This window comes from Euleptes europaea, chromosome 2 (genome assembly GCF_029931775.1).
Source record: "Euleptes europaea isolate rEulEur1 chromosome 2, rEulEur1.hap1, whole genome shotgun sequence".
In the NCBI taxonomy this organism is placed as follows: Eukaryota; Metazoa; Chordata; class Lepidosauria; order Squamata; family Sphaerodactylidae; genus Euleptes; species Euleptes europaea.
Genome location: NC_079313.1, coordinates 71,425,408 through 71,442,050, shown reverse-complemented (window position 1 = coordinate 71,442,050; position 16,643 = coordinate 71,425,408). Strand labels below are relative to the sequence as shown.

General features: G+C 40.8%; 1 protein-coding gene across 5 annotated transcripts in view; it reads right to left on the bottom strand.

The window, feature by feature from the left end:
• Positions 1–16,643, bottom strand: part of EPS15 (epidermal growth factor receptor pathway substrate 15) — a 67,401-nt gene that overhangs the window by 29,349 nt on the left and 21,409 nt on the right. For all 5 annotated transcript variants that reach the window (XM_056845475.1, XM_056845478.1, XM_056845479.1 and 2 more), the window contains exons 6-12: positions 13,841–13,903; positions 12,671–12,796; positions 11,730–11,789; positions 9,752–9,931; positions 9,511–9,656; positions 7,847–8,003; positions 600–685 (exon numbers count right to left, since the gene is read on the bottom strand). In XM_056845475.1, the coding sequence (XP_056701453.1) occupies positions 600–685; positions 7,847–8,003; positions 9,511–9,656; positions 9,752–9,931; positions 11,730–11,789; positions 12,671–12,796; positions 13,841–13,903 (818 nt within the window). The remainder of the gene's footprint in view (positions 1–599; positions 686–7,846; positions 8,004–9,510; positions 9,657–9,751; positions 9,932–11,729; positions 11,790–12,670; positions 12,797–13,840; positions 13,904–16,643) is intronic.

The following is a 16,643-nucleotide window of genomic DNA, read 5'->3' as shown; positions in this document are numbered from 1 at the left end:
ACTGCATACCCCACATCTGTCCCACAAACACTGGCAAAAACTTTTCTAGGGTTGGAAAGGAGAAAGGGAAACACAGGACAGTGACAGTCAACACCTTCCTTTGATGGATCATGGGATCTAACCCTATGGTTAGCACTCCCATCAAGCTATGGCTTCAACACCTACTTCATATTAAGGTGACCTGTCTAGAAATCAAAGAAACCAATGGTTAGAAAATTCAGGGAACTGAAGGAGAGAACTCATGCGCAATTTTGGACAAAGGTTTCTAATTCTGAACCAGGCCTTTATCGAAAGTTCTCTCTTGCTTCCTCTAGACTCATAATGGGACCATCCCAAGACCCCAGCCAGTGCCCTACTGTGCTGACAACATGAGCCATCTACATCTAGCTCTTTCTTGAACTATACGTCTAGCTCTTTCTTGAATCCCCACCATTTTGAAACACTTGGTAATATGTTTTTATATATTCAATTTTGCTTTCATTTGATATATTGCTAAAAGAATAGAAAAAACATATCAAGCTATTAATTGCCATGAGGGTTTAAAATGTAAATTGCACTTAAACTGAAACATTTAAAAAAATGGAGTTCTCTTTACTCACTTCTGAAGGTCCACTATTTCATTGCTTAAAGTATCCAGCTCTTTGATTGCAGAAAAATCTGCAACAGGGCTTGGCCCTAGTGTGTTCTGCAAGATAAAGAAGAATGTATGGTGAGGCTGTATAATACATATGTCTATATTAACAGGAATGCAGTAGGTGGTAGGTCTTTTATGCTATGAACTTTTCTATGATTATTCCAGAACAGCCTTTAGATCAGAAACCTGTGAAGGAAACCTACACATAAATGTTTTTAAAAGGCTTTCAAATAAAGTTATATGACGTTTCAGCTACATCTTTGTTTACAGTGCAAACAGCTAAAGCAGTATCCAGTGAGACATTGAGTCTTCACTCTTTCAATGTAGCTTATAAAAAACACTGAAAAGCCCAAGAGGCCACCACCAAGACCAATTATCACATAATTTGTATTCTGACTCTCTAGGTGGTATGGAGATTTTATAATAATTGGCATATCTCATTTACATTGGTTAGAATCTTAGATGAAGCTTCACTGTCTCTAAGGGGTACTTTGAACTGTAAACTGTAGAGTTGAATTTGAAAACTTAAGAATTAATCACACAATAGATACTAGTATGTGTGCTGCTCATCAACATTCACATGCCATACAGAACAGTAGATACAAAATGTAACTCACAAAAATCAATTTAGAATTTTAGTTTTATTCAGATTAAAATAAAAGTAACTTAAGCTTGAAACCACATCTCCATTCTATTAGTCAGACTTGCTACTATTGAACTCCTACTTTATTACATTCCACCAAGTCCAAAAAAAGGTTTATTACAACTGCTGCCGACCTTCATTCAACTCATATTATTAGTTGCTTTATGTTGAAGATCACACATAAGCTGTGTTACTTCGCTGACTTTATTTCATAATCAAAACCTGTAACTCTGGTGTAAACAGATGTGGGTATATTCAAAACTTAAGCAAGTTATTTGGACAGAAATAGACCTTAATTTACAAATAAAATATAAACTTTGAAAAGGAGAACTCTACAAAAAGCTTCAAATGCTACTATACAGACAAGCACACAATGTGCTATTTGTATATTTTGAATTACAGCCAAGGCCTTGGGGTGAAAAGAGCTATGTGAAGTAGCACCACACTTCTGAAATTTGTCACTAAGCAGCGTGCTGCTGTTTCAAAGAAAATGTGACATGAAAAAAGATGCTCATTATTAAACAGTCAATATTGGAAAAGTGAAGAATCTCTAACCTTGAGATGGTAGATTTAAGAAACTGACAGTATAATAAAGATGTAAAGCAGAATGGTGCAGAATGGAAAATATAGTCCAAACTAGGAAAGACATAGAAGGAAAGCAAACATACAAAAAAAAGATTAGTAAAGCAAGAAATAAAAGCAGTTTTTTCAAAATAATGCAAAATAAACCTGATATTATTGACCAAAATGTAGAAATTGAGTTTGTTTTTGGATAAGAATTTTGGAGATACAGTGGCTCAGCACAGCCAAGAAGAAAGCCTTTAGTGTCAGTAGAACAAGTACCCCCATAATAACTTCACAAACCAAGTGTTTCTCTGATATTTCTCTTTCATCCTGATATATCCACTTTAAAAATACCCTATGACAACCACCAAAACAGAAAATTACAACTAAACCTCTTTTAATCACTATGGCATGGCATTGTTAGAACAAAAAGGTTAGAAATCATGCAACTCTGATGTGCCATACATTTTAAAAGTTTAAATAATGAAGTATGAGGGTTGCAGAATTCACTTGCAGACAGCAGGTTTGATCCAGACCAAATTTCCCACTAACAGAAGGAGCATGGTAAATTCCACCAATTCCGCCTTCCTGCTGCAGTGTTGGAATATGAGACTGCACATGGCAAGCAGATGGCAAGCAGATGTAAAAGATCTATGTGACAGCCAGGTGATTGGTGGTGTCACATGACAGCTCAATGACTGAGCAGAAAAACTGGCTTGTACTGGACTGAGCTAGATAGTCCTGGAGACAAGGCAGCCAACAGGTGATTGGCTGAGAGACAATGCCAGATATGTATATAGGTGTGTTATATATGTATTGGGTTGTGGGTTGTGGAGAGTTGATGACCAAGCGGAGCATTCTGTCACTGTGAATAAAAGAGCACTTTTGTACTACGTGCTGAGTCTTCTGTGCTTACTCGCCTGTAGAGCTGCAACGCTTTCTAACATACGCCAACAGGGTTATGGGCCCAGTTCAGCTCAACTGCGCTACATCCTGGAGGTTCTGAGCAGAGGTACTATCTGTGGAACAAGGGCTGTAGTGAGCAGAAGGCGAGTGGATGTCTGAGGTTGAGTCAGACGGAGCAGAGGAGGTGCCCAGCAGGTTTGTCAGCAGCAGTGCGTCTGAGGCGGAGGAGGAGAGCGACACGGAGCAGGAGCAGCAGGGAGCGGGAGAAATTATGGCTCAAGCTGCAATGTCCTTGCTTGTGGAGAAGCTCACTTCTACCAACTACAATGTGTGGGCGTTACGAATGCAACACTACCTTAAAAGAGAGGCACTGTGGATTTATGTCTCCAACCCACCGGATCCTGAGACGCCGCAGGACGTGGTGAAAGATGAGAAGGCACTGGCAAGCATAGTGCTGAGCGTGGCTGACGACCAGCTTGTCCATGTGACGGGAGCTTTGAAAGCGAAAGCAGCCTGGAACTCATTATCACAGGTCTACGTCCAAAAAACAGCTGGCTCTTTGATAGCCATAACGAGACGTTTGTACAGAACTTTTCTTTTGCCGTCAGTTCCTGTGAGAAACCATATAAATGAACTGACTGAATGTTTCCAAATGCTGGAGCAGAGGGGGAAGACTCTACCGGAGGATGATAAAGTTTATATACTCCTGAGCTCTCTGTCTGAGCAGTATAACATGCTAATTACAGCTCTGGAGTCGGTTGAAATTGATAAACTAACTTTACAGTATGTTATTGGAAGAATTTTGGAACATGAAAAGAGATTGCTTGCAAGAAATCCTGAGAAGCCTACCAAGCCGGAGGGAAACCTGCCAAGCCAGGAGACGCGGAGGTTTGCCGGCGGAGAAAGGAATGCGGAGCAGAGAAAGCCGGGTGATTTACAGCAGCACGTGGCTCTGAGGGTCAGACGTTGCTACATCTGCAAGGCTACAAATCACTTAAAGCGTGACTGCCCAGAAGCAAGGAAGAAAAGCCGAAGGGACCAGTCGTCACGTGAGTTTGTGAGCGGTCAGAAGGCATCATTGGTGCTGACTGAGCACAGTGACACAGCCGGTGTCTGGATTTTAGACTCTGGTGCGTCACAGACCATTTGCCGGCATCAGGAACTTTTAAAAGACACACGGGACTCAAGTTTGCCGCACGTAAGCCTCGCTGATGGAAGGAATTCTGAGGTGACACGTGAGGGGAGTGTGTGGTTCCCAGCTTTGAACTATACATTTAAAAAGGTGCTATGTGTCCCTGAACTAGAGAATAATTTGCTAAGTGTAAGTGCCCTTGACAGGGCTGGATATACTGTAACATTTACAGACAAGGCTTGTAAGATATCCAAAGGTGGGAAAGTGCTTCTTACAGGGAAAATGTGTAATAATGTGTATGTGGTAGAAAATAGGCATGTGGAGGCAAAGATGATAACTAATAAGAGCCCCCATGACAATTGCATACATCTGCTACATAGAAGGTTGGCTCATGCAAATTATGAGACCATAAAGAAAACGCTAGCCTTACTGGGGAAGGAAAAAGTTAAAGAGTGTGGGAACTACCTGGATTGTGAGGTATGCAAAAGTTCCAAATCTAAGGCTTACCCAGTGGCTAAGCATAGTGAGAGACTCTCAGACACTGCATTAAAGGTAGTACATGCAGATGTAATAGGCCCCTACAGGGAGAGTCACTCAGGTAACCATTACGCGTTGATTCTGGTGGATGATTGCACCAGATTCTCCTGGGTGTATCCTTTGAAAAAGAAGTCACAGGTGTTTGAAACATTTAAGTATTGGGCCAAAAGAGTGCAGAAACAACTTAAATGTACCTTGGATTCTCTCCAAACAGATTTTGGGGGAGAATTCATGTCAAATGAGTTTAAGAAGTGGTTACAGGTGCAAGGTGTGAGGCACAGAGTTGCCAACGTGGCGGTGCCAGCAGAAAATGGTGTTGCTGAACGACATGGGGGAATGCTACAAACAAAAATGTATTCCATGTTGCAGGATGCAGGGTTGCCAATGACATACTGGGCAGAAGCAATAAAGGCCGCCTCCTATGTTTCCAACAGGATCTGGACCAGGTCCATACAAGACATACCTTATAGGGTTTTGTACCAGAGGGATCCTAGCTTAGGTTACCTCAGAGTGTTTGGTACAAAAGCCTGGGTTGATGTGCCAATATCCAAGAGAAGGAAAGGAGGAGCGAGAGCTAAAAAACTAACCTTCCTTGGGTATCAGTCTGGCATGAAATCATACAGGTTTGCTGATGAACATAATTCTCTCAGCTACAGCAGAGCTGCGAATTTTTGTGAGGGTAATAACTGGGCCAGAATTCATGGACAGGAGGAGCCAAAAGAAATTGGGCTACCATTGACAGATCTCTCACAGGATGCAGATGGGGTGAAGCAGGAGGGGTCTCCTCAAAGGGCTTCATCGCCAAGGGCTGAAGAGGGGAGACAGATTCCTAGGGTGTCAAGCAGGAGCACTAAAGGAATTCCCCCGGAGAGGTATGGTTTTGAGACCACTGATGTAAATCATGTACAAGTCAAAGAACCAAAGAGCTTTCAGGAGGTAATGGCTTTGGAAAGCAGGGAAAAGGAGGCCTGGCTAGAAGCCATGCAAACTGAGTTTGATTCCCTGAAAGAGAATAAGGTATTCTCTGTAACAAAACTGCCAGCTCAGAGAAAAGCCATAGGGTGCAGATGGCTTTACAAAGTCAAACAGTGTCCAGAAGGGAAGATACTCCGTAAGGCCAGGCTTGTGGCTAAGGGTTATTCCCAAGTTGAAGGGCAAGACTTTGATGAATTATTTGCTCCCACTGTGAAGGCTGATACTATAAGAGCTGCATTGTGTAAAGCTGTCAGAGATAACATGTTAGTGCACCATTTTGATTTCACCACTGCATATCTGAATGCAACAATAAGTGAAGAAATATATATGGAGCAGATCCCTGGGTTTGAATGCAAGGGTAAACAAGGAGTATTAAAATTGCATAAGGCTCTGTATGGATTAAAGCAGAGTGCACGTGCATGGTCCCAATGCATTAGTGAAGCATTGGCAAATCTTGGGTTTAAGCAAGGTGTTGCTGATCCTTGTATGTTTACCAAATGTGTAAAGGGCTCTGACTGTGTTGTATTTTTATATGTTGATGATCTTTGTTTGTTGTGTCATACAAAAGAACAACTAAACTGGTTTAAGGAGGCAACTGGAAAACTGTTTAAAATGAAGCATCTTGGTGACATTCAAAATTATCTGGGGGTAGAAATTACCAGGAACCCAGAAGGATATTTTGAATTGTGCCAGGAGAAAAAGATTGAACAGCTCCTAGAAAAATTTAAAATGACAGAGGCCAAAAGCACTGAGACTCCCATGACAACAGGGTATGTGAAAGAGGTGGATGATAAGGTATTCCATGATAAAAATCAATACCAATCGTTGGTGGGTTCATTGTTATATCTGTCATGTTGGACAAGACCAGACATTTGTATGGCAGTACATTTGCTTTGCCAGAAATGTGCATGTCCATACATGAAGGACTGGAATGCAGCAAAAAGGGTGCTGCGATACTTAAAAGGCTCAGCTTCAGCCAGGTTGTGTTTAAAGGCTGATGCAGAGGAAACAATCACAGTGTATAGTGACTCCAGTTGGGGGGAAAGAGAAGAAGGAAAGTCTACCACTGGGTACGTGTTATTTCTACATGGGGCACTGGTTATATGGAAGTCTTTAAAACAGACTCATGTAGCTACCAGCACATGTGAGGCAGAATATTCTGCATTAAGCGACAGTGAGATTCAGCTGGAATGGCTGTGTCAACTGGCTAAAGACCTAAATCTTGAATATGAAATGCCTGTAAGTGTTTACTGTGATAATACTGCAGCACAGCAATTGGCTGGATATCAAGGTATAAGAACAAGAAGTAAACACATCACAATAAGATACCAGAATGTCAGGGAAGCGGTAAACAATGGTTTAATGGTTCTGAAACATTGTGCTTCAAATGTAAATATTGCTGACGTTTTCACCAAATGTTTGTCTACTGAAAAGTTTGAACTATTTAGAAGCAAATTGGGGCTTGCAATGTCAGTCTAGGAGGAGTGTTGGAATATGAGACTGCACATGGCAAGCAGATGGCAAGCAGATGTAAAAGATCTATGTGACAGCCAGGTGATTGGTGGTGTCACATGACAGCTCAATGACTGAGCAGAAAAACTGGCTTGTACTGGACTGAGCTAGATAGTCCTGGAGACAAGGCAGCCAACAGGTGATTGGCTGAGAGACAATGCCAGATATGTATATAGGTGTGTTATATATGTATTGGGTTGTGGGTTGTGGAGAGTTGATGACCAAGCGGAGCATTCTGTCACTGTGAATAAAAGAGCACTTTTGTACTACGTGCTGAGTCTTCTGTGCTTACTCGCCTGTAGAGCTGCAACGCTTTCTAACATACGCCAACATGCAGACCCAATTTGCCCCTCCTGCTGTTCCCGAGGGCTCCCTGCCCCCAACCAACCAGGAGAAGCATTTCAGGGAGATCAGTGGGCTGCAGTGGGGGGCGGGGAGAGGCAAGAACATTCTGTTCCACTGGCAGAAGAGTCAGAAATTTTAGTCCAGATCCATTCCAACATGAAAGAGTTCCCAGGGATATGCAAAAAGCTCCCACACACAAAAGGGGTTTTCTCCTTCAGTGCAATACTGGGAACAGCTCTGTGTTTAGGTCTCCATTCTATGTACGGAACTATCACCAAAATTGTATTAAATCCCACTGAGGAGCTCTGTGAGTACGTGACAGTGCTGGGTTAAACGAAGCAACTTTACGATTGCAGTTCTCAAACAGATCCCTTTACAATAAATTCCAAACTACTGCACATCTCTGCATGGTTGGCCACTATAATGAAGGAGAGATAAGCCAGTAAACCAAGTACATCATGAACCATTTCATATATCTCTATTAAGCAGCATCAGTTATATCAGTTTCATATATCTCTATTAAGCAGCATCAGGCCAAAACTATTTTATTGGCTCTTCTGTGGCCAATATGCTTCCTAAAATGCAAACAAAAATTCACCTTTTGTAGCGTGCTCCTCTCTGATGGAGGGATCATATCTGGAGAAAGCACCTGAGGAGGATCAGTGCCCTTTGTCAGCTTCTGACTGATGAAATGGAACGCCAGAGCAAACTGCTCATCTGAAAGTTTCCCACAGTCTTTTGTGTCACAGAGAGCCCTGCACAAGTCAACAGAAAGTTATGTCAACTCATTATTTTCCTGTCCAGCTTAAATATGTACATACTTCCAACAAACTGGGACATTATGTGACATTCCAGCTGATACTGATAATGTTTAAGTCACCTTACACATACACAATGGTCAAATCATTATTGCAAAGATCACAGCAAAAGATGATGGAATGAAAACAAATGGGGATTGCCATTGCACCCCTGCTCTGCTTAGGAGTTTCCTTTGGCATCTATCTGGCTTGTGAAATGCTGCAAACCATACCCCAAATTAGATGGACCAAGGTCTGATCTACCAGGATAATACAAAGAGACAGGAGATCCAGTCACACAAAACTGCCTTATACTAAGTCAGGCTGTTGGTCTATCAAAGTTAGTATTGTCTGTTTTAACTGGCAGAAGCTTTCCAGGGCCTCAGCTAGAGGTTTTCATGTCACTTCCTTCCTGATCCTTTTAACTAGAGATGATAGGGATTGAACCCAAAAGTGTGCAAAGCATCCTGATATATCCACTTTAAAAATACCATATGACAACCATCTAAAGCACACTCTCTGACAGAGAGCCACGGCCCCTCCCCAATGCATAAGGATAAGCAAGAGTATAACATCATCTTTATTTTTTACAATGAAGCCAATGTATAATCCAATACTTTTTTCTAAGCAAATTTAAAACTGCCATGCTTAATGCAGATCTATGACTGGATGGTAGGTACATTGGGGTTTTTACAGTTTAAGAACTAGCATAGTTTTACAATGGCTGCATTCAGATGTTAGCTTAATTACAGCTTGTCATGACATTAGGCAAAAGAACAACTTCCTGCCATGATCACATGCTCCCCTCATTCCTCTTGCCTACCTTCTCTTTTCAAACCTGGAGATTGATTCAAAACTTCCCGATTTTATTAAGCTTCAATTTGACGTAACCTCTGAATACAAGAACCTCAGTACACTGGAGTTAGTTTACTCCTCACAAACTGTCATTCTCAATTGGGATGAAGTCTAGAACACCAGCTTGGAGGGAGTACACTCACTCCAATTTGCCAAGGTATATGTATTCAAATGTCATGGCAAATTGGAGCTTGATCAAGCAAGGAAGTTTTGAAGCAAATCCCACCCATGAGGAGAGAGGACGAAAGAGAAACTGCATTCATGCTCTATCATCTCAGATTAATTATAGATTGTCATGATATCTAAATGCAGGAGATCTGACCATAATGGTGTGCTCTATTTGTTTCACAGTGGCTCAGGTTTTTGAAAGGCAGCAGTGGGAGACCTATTGGGAAGTTTACCATTAAACCTAATCTAAAATACATTTTAATGAGACCACCAAGTCGTTCCATCACAACTTTAAAAAAGTGTAACCCATTCAGGTTCAAAAGTGTGTACCCACAGCCTACAACTCTACCCTGAAGATTTAGGCTTCTACAAGTAATTTTTCATCAACAGTAGGAAGCAGGATTATTTTTTAACAAGAGGTGCCATTAAAAGCCATTCTTACCAGATGTGTGCAAGTAATGCAGATGGCAGGCCTGTCTTCAAGAACAATTCTCTAGCTTCCACACCAGACACAAAACCATCCATGTCTTTATCAGTTTTCAGAAAGATTTCATGGTATTTTACTTTGTCTGTAGGTGATACAACCCACTAGGGAAAAACAAAGCAAGAAACAAAACATATTGTGCTTTCTTCACGCTTCACGAATGGAGTATGAACCAAAAGCTGCTTGGTGCTTAATGTACCTGTGTTAATGGTGCTTTGGATGGCTGCAGCCCTATATCTATGCTGGATGTTGAAGGTGGCATCAACTGCCCTGCACCGGGAATACTAAGAGCTTTTCTTTTGGAAGGTGGCACCAATGTTGGAGGTAAGGATAATGGCACAGGTTCCTTCTCAAGAGCACAGTATACCAAGAACATGGCCTGAACAAAAATTTTAGAGACACAAAGGATGGAAGAATTAGTAAGTGCAGCAACACAATAAAGGTCAAAAGGTCTGACTCTTTCTCTCATTTCACATTGCTACAGCCTTCTATCCCAGGTGCTCCTATAGAGATAATCTGTTCAGTTCAATATTAAATTTAGAGATTTTACAATGCAGAAGATGCTAGACGCAATCTCTGAAATTATGGCAACTAAAAAGACTTCACTACTGTAGATACCTTCAATTGAGGAAAAGTGTAAAAACTAACTACAGCTCTTTCATTTAAATACCCAACTAGAAAAAAGCCAATGATAACAAACAGGGGAATGGCACATCTTTAATATTTACTGTATGCTGCCTTGCAGGAAGTGTAGTCAAGATGTGCTTTAAGCAAACAAGTGTGTTCAGAATTTATTCTTTCAAATAAGAAACCAGACGTCCTCCAGCTGACAGAAAAGCATTCTGAAATGTTAATATTACTTCTATTTTTTAATTAAAGAAATGGGGATGGCTTCATAGAGTGAAAGAATCCAATCCAAGAACTGTGTTGGAGACCACAATCTCCAACTAAGATTATTTAGTTATTTGTATCCTTCACTCCCAGGGTTGGTGTAAAATATAAAAATATAATACAATTTTGATACAAAACAATTGAAATTCCCTCAGATCCCTCGTTTTTAATCATTTTTTTTAATGTTTTGTATGTATTTTAACAGTTTTGTACGTATTCTAAATCTGTAAATTTGTTCTAGCGATACATGTTTGGGAGGAGAGTTGATTTTAATGGTTTTATAATGTAATTTTATCATGTATGTTTTAAATTGTTAGCCACCTTGGTGGTCCCTTGTAAGGGCAGAAAGGCGGGCTATAAATTTTGTAAATGAATAATACATATATTTAGGACTAATACATACACACACACACACACTAACATTCATTTCAATTGAGGTTTTGTGAGTCAGACATACTTCTATTTTGCTATAACATTCCATAATATATAATTAACAGATAACAAATAAAAGCCTTGTAGCAATTTGCAGCAGCTTGCGAACACCTCTTGTACCACTCTCAGTGACTTCAGTGCCTTGGGAGAGATGGAAAGCCTCCTTGGAAAAGAAGGGAAACCTCCTCTGTTCAACACACCTGTCAGTGGAGCCTTCTCAAAGATTAGGAAGGGGCTGGGGTTAATTAATAACCCTGCCTGGCATTTTGATGCCCCTGTACAGGAGATGTAAGAAAGCACATATTCAACTCTTCAACTAATGACTTTGAACAACAATGAACTGTGTTCCGAGGCTGTTTAGGGAGGATCACCAGAGAGATTTACAGTAAAATGTAACGTATATACATGCGGAATGAATAGCAGCGCTTTAGGACCCAATTTGCAAGAAGAAATTACCATCTGAATTTGCCAGTGAAAGAATGGGATCCATTCCACTGACTTATTTTGATCTCCTTTCCTCTTCACTTCATCTTCTACTTGACATTTTCCAGAGCTCGGTACAAGCACTGAAAGAAGTTCTGAAGTTGTTAAGTAGTAACTAGGAATAAGAGGTGGCATTGCCTGGTTCTCATGCACCCATGAAGAAGAAACGCACACTTTGTTTCCATTCTCTTCAGCAACCTAGGTGCCAGTCATGAGCCCAATTGTTTAGTTATCAGGTATGCCTGCCCACCCAGGTTTTTGCACACTGCAAAGTACTTTGTGGACAAACTGAATGTTGCATGAAAGCCTTTAACAGCTGTAAACAAATTTCAAATGAACTTTGAAAATCCTCCAAGGATCACTATACTTACAACAGCAAATTCATCTCGATCCAACATTCCATCATGGTCAATATCACTTAGCTCCCAAACCTAATAGCAAAAAAATAAAAAATATAAAAAATCAGTCATAAAAAACGGTTTCTTCCATTCACGCCTCATGTTGTCATACAGCAGCAACGTTAAGTCTGCTTTACAAACCTGAATTTTTATGGTTAGATAAGCAATTCCTATCATAGCCCCACCCAGTCCGAATCTTGTCTAACTCCAAGCAACTAATTAAAAGGGGGGTGTTAAAGTATCATTAACACATAGTATCTTTTTACCACTACTGCTACTTAGTATTTAACTGAATTGAACAGCAATTCAAACTACAGAAGAGCAGCTCTCTCAACCATGTTACCTCAGAGCCATCCTACATTTTAACCAATCCCATACAAAGTTTACCTGATCCCCCACCTCCAGTGAATTCATTTATTTAATGAAAAGCAGCTGTTTGACGGACAGGAAGTGCAGGTAGGTCTGCTACTTACCCCTTTCTCTTCCAAATCGCTCCCTTTGAAGTGTTCTTTCCCTTGCTGGAGAAAAGCACCTCAAAAGGGAGCAACTATGAAAGGAAAACTGGTTGCAGGAGAACGATTCAGGTCCTGCCCATTCACATCCTTATGGGTGTAGTATCATACCTTTTTTTAAAAGGACTTAGGGAAAGTTGCACGAACTCTGCAAAATATGTAGGTGGATCCTAACTCACCAGGTTTTCACTGGGAAGGGGAGAGCGTTCTGTCTGGAAAATGCATTCCTTTAGCCCACATGTTTTAAAAAAGGGAGACCTCAGAGCTTAGCACACATTTTGGAGGATTTTTTTGTCAAGGACATTCTCCACCAGTTACGATGCATCAAGCCCATAGAATCCCAAAACACTGCCCCTCCAGGTAAACAGATATTTGCACTACTGAAAAACTTGCCATTCTTACCCTGCCTAAGATGTCAACAGGCAATTTGGAGTTTAGCAAAACAGGTTTCACTTTATCACCTGACAAAAGCCCATTCACTGGGTTCAGACTGTCAAAGATAGCATCATACTTGGCCTTGTCTTCGACCTGGTTGTCAAAATAAGAGGCTAAAATTAATTGAACAAGAACATCTGTACAAGCAAATGTTAATTAATAGCTCTGTAAGTAACGTATTTCAGAAAAGTGATACGAATGAAGCATGGCTAGCAAACCCATTCTATAATCAATAGCATAAGAAGCAAATTCAGTGATTTTCTAGTATGCAGAGTGGCGAAAGGATGACAAAGCAATGAAAACTATTAAGTGTAGAAAACCATCTGGGAACCTATTTTTACAAGATTGGTATGAATTCTCAAATATAAAATAGATGCGTAGAGCATCAAATACGGATGGTGAACAATACATTTTTGCCTCATTCTGCTTCTAAAATATACATGCGAAAGCCTGATTGCTGCTTTAGTAAGTTGGGGCTAAAAATATACATCTTACATATCTGACACGCAAAAATTCTATTAAAAAAAACTTTCTAAGAACTGGCACCACATGCTCCATGTAAGTTTTTTTTGTTCCCTTTCCACTGAATGTTATTGGATCGCAAAAACATGGGGATTCCTTCCTCTACTCCATTCATTGTGTCTGTACAGTCTGTACACAGAAAGGCTGCCAACTTCTCTGGTAGGGACTTTTCTCCTGAGAAACATTCTATGCAAAGATGCAAACTTGTATCAGCAAACGGCTATAGTTTGCTGAGATTCTGTGAAATTTTCCATACATGTCCAACAGAGACTTGGGGGGGGGGGGAGAGAGAGAGAAATGGCACATATGTATTCATCTAGTGCTCCACAGAAATCTCCAGCAGTTGCGCTAGAATCAAGAGAAATAAAGGCACCTTTCTCAAGAACTTGACCAGATATCTAGGGCAAGAGAAGAATGTACGCAAATCAACAGCTGTTAATGCAAACCAGAGCACAGCAGAACAGTAAGCTTTATTTCGCAACGAAGGGTTCTAACCTAACATTCCACTCAGCTAAAGGCAGGGTAGTCCATAATGGAAGGCGAAAGGAATCAAAATGTGAATCGTTCCACTAAAATAAGTATTAGGCCAATTATGCTTTTGTTCACATCACTTACCTTGACAGCCCATGGGATATCCAATGGTGCTCCTCCAATTGATAAAGGGCTAGTGGAATCATTCTAGTGCAGAGGAGGAGATGACAGCTGTTACTATAAAGTACTACCTAGTTCCCATCATGTTCAAGCTGACCTCATTCTTACCATCAATAATAAAATGGAAAGTGTCCAAAAGGCATTACCATCTTTCCCTTAACCTGATCTACCCAATATGGACAAAATCACACAAGTTTGTATGATTAATACCCTATACTTCCAGCCAAACCAAAGTGAACCAGTCACATTTTTTCAAAGTGGAAGATACATGATTAGATCTCCTGTCTTTTGTTTCTTTCTTTCTTAAAAGCAGTAAAATTATATGATTAGTATCTGTTATTAGCAAAAAATAAGGCTGACAGAAGAGGGAATTTTTTAAAAAGAGGGATTTAAAAAATAGCTGGCAGGATTTAGATCAGGTTGTTCAATGAGAGAGCTATTTTGCAATTAAAATTGAACAAAAATAATGTAAGGAAGAATGGGCTATACTATAAATTGTTTCTAAGGATGTTAGGGCAGCCTTTCATGCAGTGGACAGAAAATTATTGTGGAAGAAACTTTCTAGAGATTGGAAGATGGTGATATTTAAGACATTAGTATCCTCAAGATGATATCTCAGTACAACAGCTTCCACAGGACTATTACCAAAATAGTATTTCTGCAACATGGGGGTGGGAATGAAACAAAACTGTAGTCTAGCTTGTTTTTAAAAGTTTTTTTCTTAAAAAAAAAAAAACCCAGAAACCATTGCACGGGTTCTAGTTCAGTGGTAAAGCTCAAGGGTTCACTTCCTGGCATCCCCAGATACAAGAATCTCAGGTGATTGTGGTGTAGGGAAATAACGTTTTCTGCCTGAGATTCTGGAGAGCTGATGCCAGATATAACAAACAGTATTGAGCTAGAGGGAGCAATGCTGACTCTATATAAGACAGCTTTATACATGCAGCACTTTTGCTATTACCCTATTCCCCCTCCCTCAACAACTAGCCAAAGGAAAGTAATGTCACCTCCATCCGCCCATCAGAAATGTGCTTTTTAGTGCCACCCACCCCACTCCTCAGGCCTTGCACAAACCCAAGAAATGTGATCAGGCCACATACAGTCAAGAGACCAGTAAATGAGGAAGCAGCGTGATTCCCATGTGAACTGAAGTACACAATAATCAAGGCTATTTTTCGGTGTCTCTCAAAGGCCCCACACCTCACTGCCATAATTAATGACCATTGGATGTTATATCCCTGTTGATATCCAAGTTGCAAGATGTCATAGCCCCACTGTACACCACATTGGTCAGGCCACACCCAGAGTACTGTGTACAGTTCTGGAGGCCTCACTTCAAAAAGGATGTGGACAGAATGGAACGGGTACAGAGCAGAGCAATGAGGATGATCAGAGGCCTGGAGACCAAGCCCTACGAGGAAAGGCTGAGGGACTTGGGAATGTTTAGTCTGGAAAAGAGGAGGTTGAGGGGAGACATGTTGGCTCTCTAAGTATTTGAAAGGCTGTCACTTAGAGGAGGGCAGGCAGGTGTTCCTGTTGGCAGAAGAGGATAGGATTTGCAATAATGGGTATACATTACAGGCAGAAAGGTACCAGCTGGACATTAGGAAAAAAATTTTTTACTGAATGAGTAGTTCAGTAGTGAAATCAGCTGCCTAGGGATGTGCTGAGCTCCTCCTCTCTGGCAGTCTTCAAGCAGTGGCTGGACAAACACTCATCAGGAATGCTCTAGGCTGATCCTGCATTGAGCAGGGGGTTGGACTAGATGATCTGTATGGCTCCTTCCAACTCCATGATTCTATGATTCATTGTTCACAGAATGAACTCATCCTCTGACCTATCAACACCAGAGTTATCCTGATTAACTCAGGAGACTCCAGCAATATCCCGCTCCCATGACATCAGTCACCTGAAGGACCCCACAAGGACCACAAACTGGTCCAGAGTCAAGAAGTGACCCAAAGGTCCAAACCAGAATAAAAAATCTCTCTTTATGTCAAACTGGCAGCAGTTGGCATTACCCTACTTGACCAATCAGATGTACTGTGAAGCATGAAACTTGGCCAATCAGGTGTGTTGCTAGGCATGTGACCATGTACTCTGCAGCTGCATGTAGCACAATTAAGCCAGCCACCTTCCCCCACCCAGGATTCTTTGTGTTTATGAGATGGAATGTGGAGGCGAAACTCCCTCCTGGATCTGGCTTGAAGCTGATGGGGCTCATGATCTCACCAGCACCTGTGTCAGACTCCCATCTCCTCATCTCTCTCTGATACTACATAATCATTAGGTTCCCAGAGAGAGGCCTTCTAAGATTTTGCTAGGTGAAAGGTTTAAAAGCAAACTTTGAAAGTCTCAAGAAATGGCTGGAAAGGCCAGTTTCTTGATAGACTATGTTGGACTTAAACTTGTTTCTCTGCTCTATCAGTGCCATGATTTTAAAATATTTTATATTTATCCTTTTGTTATGGCCAAAATAAATAATCTGAACTTTACACAGAGGAGACTACTTGCTGCCTATCTGCGTGATTCACAGTGTAATCCTAAACAAAGTTACACCCTTCTAAGCCTACTGACTTCAATGGGCTTTGAAGGCTGTAACTCCATTCATTTATTCAGTGCACTTTTATGCAACTTCTCCAAGGAACTTGCCTGAGGCATAGAAAAAGCATCACACATAATGGAAGTTAAGTAAAACCCAGCATTAAAAACCAAGACCTGATGTAAAAGCATTATGCTACTTAAAATGAATTTTAAAAGTTTTCCA